Source organism: Talpa occidentalis, unplaced genomic scaffold (assembly GCF_014898055.3).
Source record: "Talpa occidentalis isolate TD23 unplaced genomic scaffold, MPIMG_talOcc4v2.1 talOcc4.4, whole genome shotgun sequence".
NCBI classification, from domain to species: domain Eukaryota; kingdom Metazoa; phylum Chordata; class Mammalia; order Eulipotyphla; family Talpidae; genus Talpa; species Talpa occidentalis.
This window is the reverse complement of record NW_023604295.1, coordinates 100,449,650-100,464,255: the sequence shown is the minus strand read 5'-3', so window position 1 is coordinate 100,464,255 and position 14,606 is coordinate 100,449,650. Positions and strand designations below refer to the sequence as shown.

The window sequence follows — 14,606 nt, the reverse complement described above, 5'->3', positions numbered from 1 at the left end:
ATCCGAAGACTGCCCACCTATATCTATATAGGTCTATCTTTTAACAAACGTGTCCCTTTAAAATGCAGTTCTTTCTGCCCACTTGTGTCTGTGCAAGCCTCTTCTCCTTTCCTTTTCCTAATAAACCTGTCCTTTTCAAAATGCTAAAAAAGACATATATTAATTCAGCTAGAATACCAAAAGTACTTAGCAGAGAACCTTCCAAACAGTAGGTACTTTCTTAATAGTGCCATATGTAAACTAGCTTTTTATTTTAAAGCTTTCCTTTTAAAGAATGGATTATATATAGGGTGATAATAAAATCGAATCTAGGAGTAAAGCACAGATAATCCATGAATATGCTCATTTTTTGTAGTCTCATTTTTTGTTTTGTTTTTACTTTACCAAGCAAGACTGGTAAGATAGCAAGTTGCAAAGCAAAATAAAATTGAGAAAGTGGAAATATGAATAAATTGAAAGAGAAAATTTGAGTTAAGAAAGAAGAAATGTTGTAGCTACTAAAACAAGCATTCATGAAAGAAACATCTGCATACCAGAAATGTAGAACTTAGATGTTACCTAGGAATTCAGAGATTTTCTGTAAGAGTTTCTGAAAATTTGAGGAGGCAGTGTGGAGTAAAGGTAGAGAAACAATAATCTTGGCTGCCTTTTAATGAACATTTTAAGGTTAATTATAATTACTCTGGGATGTATGCAGTTTTTCCAAGTAGTACATGGAAAAAATTACTTCAGGTGTTGTTGCAAGTAAAGACACACTTTGGAAATGTGTCAATCTTTTAGAATTCCTTAAACATAGGAATTGTTATGATTCTATCTCCAGTGACCAGTGTGTCTCTAGATGGCAGTCTGCACTTTGCAACATTATTCATAAGAAGTTAGTATATTTCCTCCACAAACACAAAAGTGAAACATCAAACTAAATGCTCAAAAGAAATTACATTGATACCTGTTTTAAGTAATTTTAAAAGATATATTTTTATTTATTTATGCATACAAAAACTGGGATGTAGGTAAGAGATACGGGGGGATGAAAGGATTCACCAGACACAGAATGGGGAGCAGGACAGGTGGACCTACTGAAATACATTGTTGAGGGGAGCAGCAGGTGAGACAGGAGAGGTCTGCTATGTCATGTGGGTTGCTCCCTGGCCAGCTGAGGATCAAATTTGTGCTGCAGAGGCTGTGGATTGCTTCATAGTGTTGTGCTTAACCCCTTGCGCCACCAGGGAGTCCCTAAGTTGATAATATTTTAATGGAGAAAAGCCACATATTCAGTACATTGTTAAAAGAATCTGACAATTTCAGATTATGGCCAACATTACATATTTGACTCATTACCCAACAATGTACAATAATTTAGTATTTAGATATTTGAGTTTATAACTTTTTGTTAGTTTCTTACCAAACTGTGTATATGTGACTGACTCCTGTTTCTTTAGTTTTATTAAGAATAGCACCTTTTCCCCAAATCCAATCAGTGAAGTTATTAGTGTAATTTCCATAAAAGGGGCTTCATGTTCCCTGTCCCATCAAAGAACAGTGGAGCTGAACAGTGAGGGGAAGCTAGAGAAGACTTGGAGGAGATGCATGGAACAGACATATAAAAGAGGATGTGTGTGCTTCTTGGCTTTGGGCTTGCACCAGGGACTTGGTGAACTTGGAGGACAGGCATGTAGAGATACCTGGAAAAGATAGGGGTAAGAGACCCATGGGGAGCTGACAATGGCTATTACCTTGATTTGTTGAATTTGCTCCTTTCCCTCCAGATCTGCCTGGCCCTTTCTGCCCCTTTCCTATGATGCCCTGCCAGAAAGTACCTTGTAGCAAGTTTTCAGGCCTCAGCAGCCTGTTTGGCTGGGCATTTACCTATGAGGGGATGGGTAACTTTTGCTATTTTATTGGAAAACTATTATGTTTTCTTCTCTTTTCTATGTACACTATCCTATTAAAGTTCTTTCACACTAAGAGTATGCTTTGTCTTTATGTGGCAGATGCCAGAACAGCTTTAGTGTGCAGGTTTGGGGGTCCCAGGGAACACTTAAGTCTGCCCAATAACAAAGTTAATTCATGTATTTTTAATAGATTTTTTTGGTCATGGTTGCATTCATCTGAGATGTGATCTTTTTTTTTTTTTTTTAAAGATTTCTTTATTTATGCATACGAAAACTGGGGTTCAGGCCAGACGTGGGGGGTGAGAGGATTCTCCAGAGACAGAGTGGGGAGCAGACTGACTGAAACACACTACTGAGGGGAGCAGCAGGGGAGTCAGGAGAGGTCTCCTGCGCCATATGGGTCACCTCCCTGGCCATGGATCAAACTGTGCTGAAGTGGCTGTGGATAGCTTCATAGGTTGCATCTTAACCCCATGTGCCACTAGGGAGGCCCTGGGATGTGCTGATCTTATAAGTGATTTTAAAAAAACAAAACACCTTATATGTACTGATACCTATTCTAGGTACTATAATGTTCCATGGTTTTGAGAAATGCTCAGTATCACATACATATCATTAAAATATCACATAGAATAGTTCCACCACCTTAATCTTCTGTGATTTACCTAATCAACCTTTAATACTTTCCCACAAATCCTGACAAAAACACTGATCTGTTCACCAACTCTATACTTTTGTCTTTCCCAGAATTTGCTACAAACTGTAGCTATTTCAAACTGGCTTTTTCAACTCTTCAACACCCTTTTTCAACTCATCAATACCCATTTAAGATTCATCTATGGTTTTGTATAGTTTGAGAGAACATTCCTTTGGGGGGGGGGGGGACTAACAACAGACCCAGAATGGAGACATTCATGCTAAACCCACCCAGAATTAATACTTAACACAACTGCAGTTTCAACCTCTACCACAAATGGAAATTTTAATTAAGCAATTAAGTTTCCTGGTCAGTACCAGTAAAGCAATCAGTATGATGAGAAGTTTCAGCCTTCCCCAATGGAAAGGTGACTTTGCCTGAAATAGTCTTTCTTTTCTTTTACTAATAATTTCACCCACCCAGAAAGAACTTATGACTCCAATATTTTGTGCAAGTTTTTGCAGTGCCTTTATATCTGCTAGATGGGATGATGCCTAATTCACGAATCTTAATTAACACCAATTATTAAATCTTTAAAATTAACTGTTGGATTTTGTTATCTAATATCTTATCACCAAATTATATGGATACCACAGTTTATTCATTTCATCTACTGATGGAAATCTTGGATGCTTGTAGTTTTTGGCATTTAAGAATATAATTACTAAAAACATTCAAAAGCAGGTTTTTGTGAATACTTAAATTGCAAATCAGTTAGGTAAATATATAAGGAACATGACTGCTGTTTTTTTATAGTAAGTTTATATTTAGCTTCTTAAAACTTTTTTTAAATTTTTTGCGTAGAATTACTGGGGTATAGGCCAGTGGTGTGGCGGGGTGAGAAGATTCACCAGAGACAGAGTGGGGAGCAGAACAGCCAGATTTACTGAAATACACTGCTAAGAGGAGCAGTGGGCAAGACAAGAGAGGTCTTGTGGATTAACTTCCTGGCTGGAGACTGAACTCAGGTCACAGTGGTGATAAGATGTAACCCCTAGGCCACCAGGGAGGCTCCCCATGTTTAATTTTGTGAGAAACTATCAGATTGTCTTCCAACATGGTTATACCACTTTGTATCCCAACCAACAACCATTCCTATTGTTTCACATTCTTGACAGTAATTGTCTTCACTTTTTAAGGCTTAGTCATTCTAATAAATATGTAGTGAGATCTTACTGTTTTAATTTTAATTTCCTAATGACAAAAGATGTTGACCATCTTTCATATGCTTATGTATAATCTGTAAATCTTTGGTGGAATGGCTGTTCAGATCTTTGGCCACTTTTTTTTTAAATTTTACTTGTGTTTTATCTTTTTTAAATTTTATTTTACATATTTTTTACATCCTTTTTCATTTTTGCACAATGCATGCATTTTCATCTTGGTTATAGACCCCATACAATTCCCAACCCCCTTGTTTTGCTCCCACTCTCTTTTCCCCTCTCTCCCCCCTCACACAGCCCCGTAGTGTGTCTCTAATAATTGAACTGTTTATTTTCTAATGGGTGAATTTTTAGAGTTCTTTGTATATTTTGGATACAAGTCTTTATTATAGAAGTGTTTTACAAATATTTCTTCTGGTCTGTGACTCGTCTTTTCATTTTCTTAACAGTACTCCTTGCAGGTTATACTAGGGGGGAAAGGATGTCCTGAGCAAACTCCACAAATACGATTTATGGACCCCACCCCATACCAAAGAGATCCAAGACACCAAGGACTACAAATCCCATAATGTCATTACCGCCAAAGGGAGGAGTCCTGGGAACTGATAGTGGAGTTAAACAGCCAGCCTTGGTATAAAACCAGGCATGTGGATCTTGGGAGGCCTTGGTTTTTCACTGGCTTTCAGCATGCTAGTGGGGTTCCAGCTAGGCAGAACTGGTAGGAAGCAGTTACCTATTTATCTCCCTCTACCAGAGTTACTCATTTCTTCATTTCCTCTTTTTGCAAATAAACCCTTTAAACTTTTGTGCATGCCTGCAGTTGAGTCTCAGTATAAGTCCCTTGTAAGAGCACTGGTGAGGAGCCACAGTCAGGACAACCCCTTTCACACTGGGTTTGCCCTGTAATAGTCAGAAATATCTAATTTTTTTTAAAAGATTTATTTATTTTTACTAGAACTAGGGTACAGGCCAGATGTGCGGAAGGTAAGAGGATTCACCAGAGACAGAGCGGGCAACAGAACAGGCAGATGGACTGAAGACACTGCGGAGGGGAGCAGCGGGCTAGGCAGGAGAGGTCTGCCACACAATGTGTGTTTCTCCGGGCCAGAAATCAAACTGGTGCTACAGAGGCTGCAGACAGCTTCATAGAGCAGAACTCAACCCGCTGCGCCACCTGGAAGGCCCAGAAATATTTAATTTTTAAAAAGTCCAGGCTTGTCATTTTCTTTCATGGTTCACATTCCTAAAAATCTCATTATTAAACACAAAGTCATTTAACTTATCCCATGTCTATTTTAGGTGTTTATAGCTTTGCATTTTACATGATCTATTTTGTGTTAAATTTTGTAAAAGGAGAAAGATCTGTTTTTAAGTTCATTTTTTCCATATGACATCCAATTGTTCTAATACCATTTGTTGACTTGTTTTACCATTTATTAGCCTTTCTAGATTTATTTGAAAAAAAAAAAATCAGGGCCTCCCTGGTGGTGCAGGGGTTAAAGTCAATGTTATCAAGACACCACCTGCCACTGCGGCATGAGTTCAATCTCTGGCCAGGGAGCTAGCCCACATGGCACAGCAGACCTCTTCTGTCTTGCCCACTGCTCCCCTCAGCAGTGTATTTCAGTAGATTCACCTGTTCTGCTCCCCACTGTGCCTCTGGTGAATCCTCTCAACCCCACACCTTTGGCCTACATCCCAGTTCTTGTATGCATAAATAAAATTAAAATCTTTTAAAAAAAACAATTGAATTTATTAGTGTGGCTCCTGTAATATTTTAAAAGAATAATTTAAGTTACAAAGCTCGGATAGTTATGCAATTCTTCAGGAAACCACTGGAAAAAAGATAAAATGTCTTTCATTCTTATTTTAGTAAATTAATCCTGTTCTCCAAACATTCAACTGTTATTCCTAAATAATACAACCATTGGGATTATCAACGGTTTTCACTGCACTGTACCTGTACACGTCTACATTCGAAAGCTTTTCCAAAAACATGAGAATAATACAAAATAGGTCTTCTAATTAATTCAAAGCCCATGAAAGTAGAAACTGCATTTCAATAAATAAGGTAAACACATAAAATATGTCTAAAGTATGGAAGTTTCAAAATTATGAGTTACAATTATACATCTTGTTGTTCAAGGGGGAAATAACTTTAAATTAATACACCAGTTCTGATTATGACAAAACTTTTAAAAATTGGGCCTCCCCGTTGGCGCAGCAGGTTAAGCACAGCGCTGTGAAGCTGTCCGCAAGTTTGATTTCCAGCAGGCCAGGGAGATACCCACATGGCATGCCCAGACCTCACCTGTCTTGCCTGCTGCTCCCCTCAGAAGTGTATTTCCGTCCATCTGCCTGTTCTGCTCCCCGCTCTATCTCTGTTGAATCCTATCACCCTCCCACTCTGAAGTGTACCCCAGTTGTTGTATAAAAATAAATAAAATGTTAAAAAAAAAACCTGTAAAAAATATTATATATATAAATCCTCTTCCTGAAATTCTAGCTAAAATATAAAAAACATTTTGAAAATCACATGAAACTTTATAAAGCAGTGAGAACATACTATATAAAAACTAACTGAAAGACAAAACCCAAAATACAAACATACCAAAATAAAATCACTTCTCTGGTAACACTTGCTAATGTTAAGCTTAGAACACATTATTGTCTATGTTCTGAGGTAAAGGGTCTAGGAAGTAACTTTCACAAAGAGGGGGCTCAAAGGGTTTTATCTCTAGGTTAAGGTTAAATCAGCAGTAAGTCTTAATATCCATTGTCTGGGGAAACAAAGTGAGTTTTTTATAGGCACTATTCTTAAGGGGATTAAAATACCTGAGAAATAGTGATCAAAACTGGTGCCTGTTCTCACAAATATCCTAAATTCACATAATCTGTCACAGAGAATTTCAAACTATATAATTAGTTACAGCAAATGGTCCTAGGTTGGTAGCATCCCTAGGCTCTAAATCCATTCTACAGGAATGTACCTATATACTGGGCTTCAAATAAATTGGACATATGAGAAAATATGGAGCTTATGAATAAAATGTAACTAAACATACCAAAAAAGAAAGGTCATAGCAATACTGAGCAAAAAACAAAGCAAAAACAACAGAAACAGACCTACTCTAAAAACACTAGAATTTCAGCTAGTTTGTAAAAGAAATAAATTTACCATATTAAAAAAAGTACACAGGGAAATGTGTAAAAATGGAAAATATCCACAAGGAACAAATGTTCTAGAAGGATATAATTCCAATTAAATAAAATCCTCCAGAAAACAGAAAAAGTTCTTCACAATTCACTTTCTGGTGTTAACAAAGCCTTGATAATAAAACCTGAAATGGAAAGAATATAAAGGAAAAATTGCGGGCAAATTTCACTCAGAAATAAAATGTTTTAAAAATCCTAAATAAGATGTTGGTAAACCAAGGCTAGCAGTAGTTTTTAAAAATAATAATGACCCAGGTGAAAATCCTTTCAGGAATACACATTACATTTAAAATTAAAAGATCAGTGGTAGCTTGAGATGAAAGTGGAGAGATGGTGGGGCAATGAATCAGAGAAAAGGGTGAGGGTTATGACACTTAAGTTATTTTGCTATTGATACTATAATGGTGGACATATATAACACGCATTTGTCAAAACCCTGAGAAAGTTTCAGCACAAAGAGTGAGACCTAATGTAATAAATAATAATATTTGGCTATTTGGCTCATCAATTGTAACAAACATACCATAACAAAGCATATGTTAACAATAGAGGAAATATGGAGAGGAGAGATATGGGAACTCATCTTAATATCTTGTCGACCTAAAATGCCTCTAAAAAAGGACGTCCCTGGTAGCGCAAGGGGTTAAGATGCAACCTATGAAGCTACCTACAGCCACTGCAGGATGAGTTTGATCCCAGGTTAGGGAGCTACCCAGATGGCACAACAGACCTCTCCTAACTGGCCCACTGCTCCCCTCTCAGTGTATTTCAGTCAATCTGCCTGTTCTGTTCCCCACTCTGTCTCTGGTGAATCCTCTCTCACCCTCTACACCTCTGGCTTGTACCTGAGTTCTTGTATGCATAAATAAATAAATCTTAAACAAAAAAAGCCTCTAAAAAAAAGTCCATTCAAAATTATACTGCTTATGAAATTTTAAATGCCTAAAGTCCAAATTAAAAATTTTAATAACAGGGCCTCCATGGTAGTGCAAGGAGTTAAGATGCAACCTATGAAGATGTCCGCAGCCTCTGCAGCACAAGTTCAATCCCTAGCCGGCCAGGGAGCAACACACATGGCGCAGCAGACCTCTCCTGACTCGCCTACTGCTCCCCTCAGCAGTGTATTTCAGTCATTCCTCCTGTTCTGTTCCACACTCTGTCTCTGGTGAATCCTCTCACCCCCCACATCTCTGGCCTGTACCCCAGCTCTTGTATGCATAAATAAATCGTAAAAAAAAAAATTTAATAACAGATATGACCTTTTCACTCATACATGACAATAACCTCTAAAATATAAAAAGAAAATACACCAAAATAAATGGAAAAATATATACAATGATCATGAATAGAAAAACTAAAATTTATAAAGATGCACATTCACCCACCACTGATGTATAGCAGTACTCATCTATAGCAACCATTGCCATTCCCCTTCATGCCTACATATATAAACAATAAAGGTAGGGGTGGGTTACTACTGGCATTTAGTAGGCAGAGGGTAGAGAACTGTCCTAAATATTATTTAAGATAGGAAAGCTTCCTGTAACAACTAAACAGGCAAAAATGTCAATAGTACCTAGGCTAAGAAACATTTATATACAAATTTAATATCATTCCATTCAAAACTCCAACGAGCATTTTCATGAAACTGGATAATATAAAAACATATTAAAGTACAAAAGGTAAAAATATTACTACTGAACAGACTCTTTAAAAGACTAAATATCAAATATGTAGGGCCTAGAAAAACTCTCCCATAAACTAAAACTTATTGCCACTGGTGTCACTGTATAAAGTGATGAAATAAAGGATGTTCCAATTTATAATATTCAATTTCAGAGAAAGTAAAGACATAAATTTGCATGGATCAATGATAAATACCTAAACTATTAGAGCTTTTATTAGGAAACACTGTTATCTTCATGACCATGGTACAAATAATTTCTTGTAACATTAAAAGTGAAATAAAGGAAAAGATTAACACTGCATTTGAATTATGAACTTATAATCCTTTTGGTCATTCAACAATACTTACAGGTGGTGGGGATACAGTAGAGAATAAAATAGACAAAACCACTGACCTCAAGGGATAAATTTATCAAGAGGTAATATAAAGAAAGGGGAAGACAAGCTGCAAGATGGAAGAAGATATTTGCAACATATACAACCAACAAAGACAACATTAATACTTTTTCAAAAACCCTCATGCAAATCAGAGCAAAACTGACATCTCAATAGATTAAAAGATGCCTTTAAGTAGTTCATGTAAGACAAAATCCAAAGGATATGTGCAATAGTTCTCAATCTCAGTAGTAACTGAGGACATAAAACGCCAATGTGATCTTGCAAACCCACACAAAGAACAAAACCTAAAAGACTGATAGATGTATGAGCAAATATTTTAAGTCATCAGAATTATGTGACATTAATTGACTGCAGTTTTAAAAAGTCCTCACAACAACAACTTTTGGCAAAATTCATACAAAAGTGAGGAAGAGTTCTAAATGCATACAAGAATGCACATGTTATAGACTGGTTCTAAAATTGGCAGTTTGCTTTTAATATTTGGTTAGACTGATGCCCTACCAAGTTTGCACATGATAAAGTTACATTGTAAATGATAAATATCTTTAAGGAAATAATTTTGAGACTAGATAAATACTGTGTTCTTAAATGAAATAGTTTTATACACCTGGAGCACTGATTTAAAATGTTAGTACTTTTTACACAGTTCTGTGTGGTTATGTTAATGCATGGTAAGTTTCATTTTGTTCTGTTTGCATCAATTTAGAATTATCTTTCCATCTTTGTTATTTTTCTTTTGCGAGGTATGTGAAACATTAACTCCAAAAGGATTACTTATAACTTATATTCAGATCAAGTATCATTCCTTCATCAAAATTCCCTCTAAACTTTTCACCTCATTTGCACACACACCACATGTAACCAATCTCATCATTCTCTGGTTATCTCTCCTGTGTTTCTTTCTGATGATCAAATGAGCAAATACATGCACACCATTCCATCAATTCCCCTTTTTTCTTTAAAAAAAAATTGCACACTTTGTGTATTTCTTGCACTTTGCCCTGAAAATGCATCTTGAAAATCTCACTCCATCAGTCCAGCAATACACCTCATTCTTTTTTACAGTACCACAAAACTCTACTCTGTGGCTATACCACAATTTGTTCAATTACTGTCCTACATATGAGCATTTAGATTGCTTCCAATCTTTTGCAATTACAAACAATATTGTACTGAATAATGCTGTGCACTTATTTTCACAGTATTCTTCATACCAAAATCCCAGAAGTAGGATGGTGGATCAAAAATTGGTAGATATTACCAAATCCCTTTTCATGAGCTATGTACCAATTTGTATTCCAACTAACAATTAATGGTGTATGTATTCTCACAGCCTAACCAACAGAGTACTGTTATAATTTTTAATTTTCATCAATTTGAGAGGTAAAAACCTAGTACCTCAGTGTAATTATAATTCGCAGTTCTCTTCTTTCATGGCTTAAAAGATCTGCTTAATAAAGTTTCAAAGATACTTGGGTCAATTAAGAAAATATGCATCTGTCTTTTTTTATCAGAATGTTTTAAAATAAATTTTGTCAAATGCCTTTTCAGGAACTACGGAGATAGTCAAAAGGAAAATGGGCAAGGAATAGAGAACAGAGGGCAGAGAATTCACTGGAAAAAACAAAGAAGAAAGAAATCTAATTTTAAAATGTGCACAGAACTTAAACACACATTTCTTCAAAGAAGATATACAAATTTCCAAAAAGTAAAGGAAAAGATGTTCATTTGTTGATAAGGAAACACAAATCAAAACAATGAGATACCATATCATACCCAGTAGGACAGTTAAAATTAAAAAACTGAAAGTAAGTGTGCACAAGGTTGGGGAAAAATAAGAATCCTCATAAATTTTTGGTAGGAATGAAAAACTGTGCAGACATTGTGGAGAACAGTTTGGAGACATCTCAAAAAACTTAACACAGAATTACCTAATGATGTAGCAATTCCAATTCTGGGTATTTAATCCCCAAAGAATTAAAAAGCAAGTACTCAAACAACTTTCTGCTTCTGAATATTCATGGTAGCAACATTCACAGTAACAAAAAGGTAGAAACACCCAAATGGACATCAAAAGGTAAATGTATAAAGAAATTGTGGTATGTATATATACACAAAATACACAACCTCTATACATATAAAGGAATGTTATTCAGTCATAAAAAGGAATAATTAATGCTACATGCTGCTACTTGGAGAAATCTTGAAGACAGTGTGCTCAGTGGGAAAAAAAAAAAAGCAGACAAGAAAGATCCCTTATTTTACAACTCTATATAAAATACTAGAACAGGCAAATCCATGGGAACAGACCAATGGTTGTCTAAACAATTTGGGAGGAAAGGGAAATGAGAAATAATTACATAGCATATGAGGTACTCTTCTGGATGATGTAAAAGTTTTAGATACTAGAGAAAGGTGGTTGTACATGAAATGTTACATATTAGATGTTAAATGAAATGTACACTTAAAAATGGTTAATTGTGTGTTAAATGAATTTCATCTAAATTTCTAAAAATCACACTGACGTATCTTAAAATCATTCATAAAGCCAATCCAATAATATGATAAAAACAGCCTGTTGGTAAGACTGAGAAGAAAACAAGTATTTTCATACATTACTGACAGGACCCAAAAAAATTTTATAGCAGGAAATTAGTCAATATTAAATCACAAATAAATATATTTACCTACATTCTTTCACAAAGAACAAATAAATATATGCAAAAATACTCTGCAAGAACAAAAATTACAAGCAACGCAGTGTTCTGTTAACATAAGACTAGTTAAATAAATTATTGTATATACACACAAAGGAATGCTATATTGCTGTATTAAAAGGAAAAAGACAGTGAGAAAACTATACACTAGTGTCTTTTGTGAGGACAGGAGATGAGAGGCGATAAGGAGGATGGGCGGGAAAGGGATAAAAGACAGATGGATATGGAAGCAAACTAGGGAATATGTTAATTCTGTGGAGGTAGATGGAAAATAGGAAATCTTTTTATTTTATAAGTTAAAAATGTTTTGTTTGTATTTTGTACCACTACAAATGGAAAAACAAAAACCTTAAAAATCCCAGGTCTTTTAAAATCAAAACCTAATCCAACAGGAAACTTAGATTAAATGAGATAATAAATCTCATCACTCAAAATAAAGCATATGCTTGCCTTCATCACTTTAAAGCTGTAAATCACCAAACTATTTTTCTTCAGTCTAATCTCTTGCCATGCTTCACCAGACTCCATGCCACAAACTCTAATGATGGCCTAGACTGCCCTGTTCTGTTAAGTTTGGTCTTTCTCCCTTAACTTTTGTTTTATTTAACCTCAGTCTCACTGTAGAGTTTGCTTCCTCTGGGATACATTTTCATACAAATATTCCCACATTCACACAAACAGAGACATGCAACCAGAGGTAGATCAGAAGTCCTTCCTTGTTATTATCATAATGTCCTGTAGTCAGGCACTAAAGACTGCAAAATGAGACAAGTCTGACTGAACAGTATTTAGAACTTATAAACTGTATAATGTCCAAAAACTCAGCCAAGGTCCTTTATCCACAGTTTCTTGATATATAAAATAAAGGGTCTATAGGATTCTTAACCAGTATTATCAACAGCACACAGCCTGACACATACTAGAGTCATTAAATAGTAACCAGTTTAATTATTCTTATCAAGGCACAGCACTTTAATGAACTATTGGTATATTTCCCTCTGTGTTCTTTGAAGTAAAGCCACCTTTAAAAATTACTCATAGTCTAATACTGGGGCACAGGCTGTCTTAATAATCACTGCATATTCTTTAATAATGTTTGGTATAAGTAAGAGCTTTGAAAATATTTGATATACTACTTATGTCAATATTGTGAGTGATAACTTGACAAATAAGACTTCAAGAAATTAACTAGATTAGTGATCAATAAAAGAACGCTCTCTTTGCTCTATTAGAAAGCAAAGGATGGTGATTTACCAACTACCCTATGTAGTATAATATGACATTACAGGGAGAAAAAGATTGATCAGTTATTAATATGACAAAAATAAATTTTCATCTTAAATTATACTGCCTATAAATATTCTGGCATTTGTGTTATTTTAAGAAACCACGTGAGTCTCAAGTACTTCATTTATAAAATGAAGAACAAAATACTGATAAGGTTACAAAACAATGAATATCAGGAACTACCAGCAATCCTAATCTAGAGCATAAGTGCAAATAATATCAGTATTAATTATAAAAGTTTATGATCTAAAAAGTAAATTCATAGATTTACTTAGTGCATGTAAGATTTCCTTCAAAGCTGCAAAATATTCAGCATCTGTTATTTCATAAAAGCAAAACTGAGAACAAATGAAATATCCTTAAATAACAATTTTCCTTATCAGGAAAAGATTAACAGATAATTTTACCAAGAATGATATATGACTAAGGAAAGGTGAAATAAACATGACATTGCTGGACTGACAGGCTCAATGAATATCATTTATTCCAACATTCTGTACCTCGACATCCTGAACACTGGATAAAAAAGTTGATTAAATCCAGAAGTGCGATGTCCCTGTCTTGTTTATATGATTCAATCCAGTCATCAACCACGGACTGTAGAAAAAAAAATATATAAAGTTGAAAACTTCACAAAAATTTGATATTACAGCAAATAAATTTTCCAAAAATGTTGTGCTTTTTGGAAAAAAAAATACTTACCTAAAATTATTTCTTTGCAGTCAAATAAAAATAGATTCCCTCACATTTAAAGGCAATTAAAAGGTGAGTTACTTATTTCAAAGTTTTTCTACAAAAGACAGGACACAAACCGAAATTTATCAATCCCGTATGTCTAACCAACTACTGATACTAATATTCAACACACTGAAAATAATACAAAAACTTAAACTTCACTTAAAAATAGATATAAATATTCTCAGTGTAAAAATACCTACTTCACTAGCAGTGCAGAGTTAACAGTACATATTTAGAACTGCATTTGTTCTGAGTACGCAAAAAAATAAAGGAAGCCAATAAAGTCAAATCATCAACAATGGAGAAAACGAAATAAAATTATTGTATTACTAGATTCCAAGAACATTTCTGATAAAATTTTGAAGACAAATAAAAAATTCTAGGAAAACTAGGGTTTGATGAAATGTATGTAAAAAAAACAATATAAAACCAAAGCCAAAAACAGATTTGTTATTGAAATACTTAAGACATTTTAACTCAAAAGATAAGAATGCATTTCTAGCCATTCAACACAAGTTTTGCATGTCAGAGTTTTTAGTAAGTTGAAAAAATTAGTAAATATTAGTAAAGACAATTCTTTCCTACAATTTATAAGAAAACCTAAGAGTCTCTACTACAGTGATTAAAAAGATTAATAGAAAAATTCAACAAGACAGCTTGTAAAAGATAAATGTACAGGCTATTTTTTAGTGTTGGTAATGTTTTAGACCATAAATCAAGCTTGACTGAAACCAAAAATATATGACTATATTCAAGAAAGGTATAAAAGTTAACAAGGAAATATAAAACTTATAGGACACAGAAAGCTATC

At 34.7% G+C, this 14,606-nt stretch overlaps 1 protein-coding gene across 1 annotated transcript in view; it reads right to left on the bottom strand.

Annotated features, from left to right (window-relative positions):
• The window catches only part of STAG1 (stromal antigen 1), a 462,478-nt gene that overhangs the window by 279,635 nt on the left and 168,237 nt on the right, over positions 1-14,606 (bottom strand). Inside the window, exon 5 of the mRNA XM_037525931.2 lies at positions 13,558-13,654. Within this exon, the coding sequence (XP_037381828.2) occupies positions 13,558-13,654 (97 nt within the window). The remainder of the gene's footprint in view (positions 1-13,557; positions 13,655-14,606) is intronic.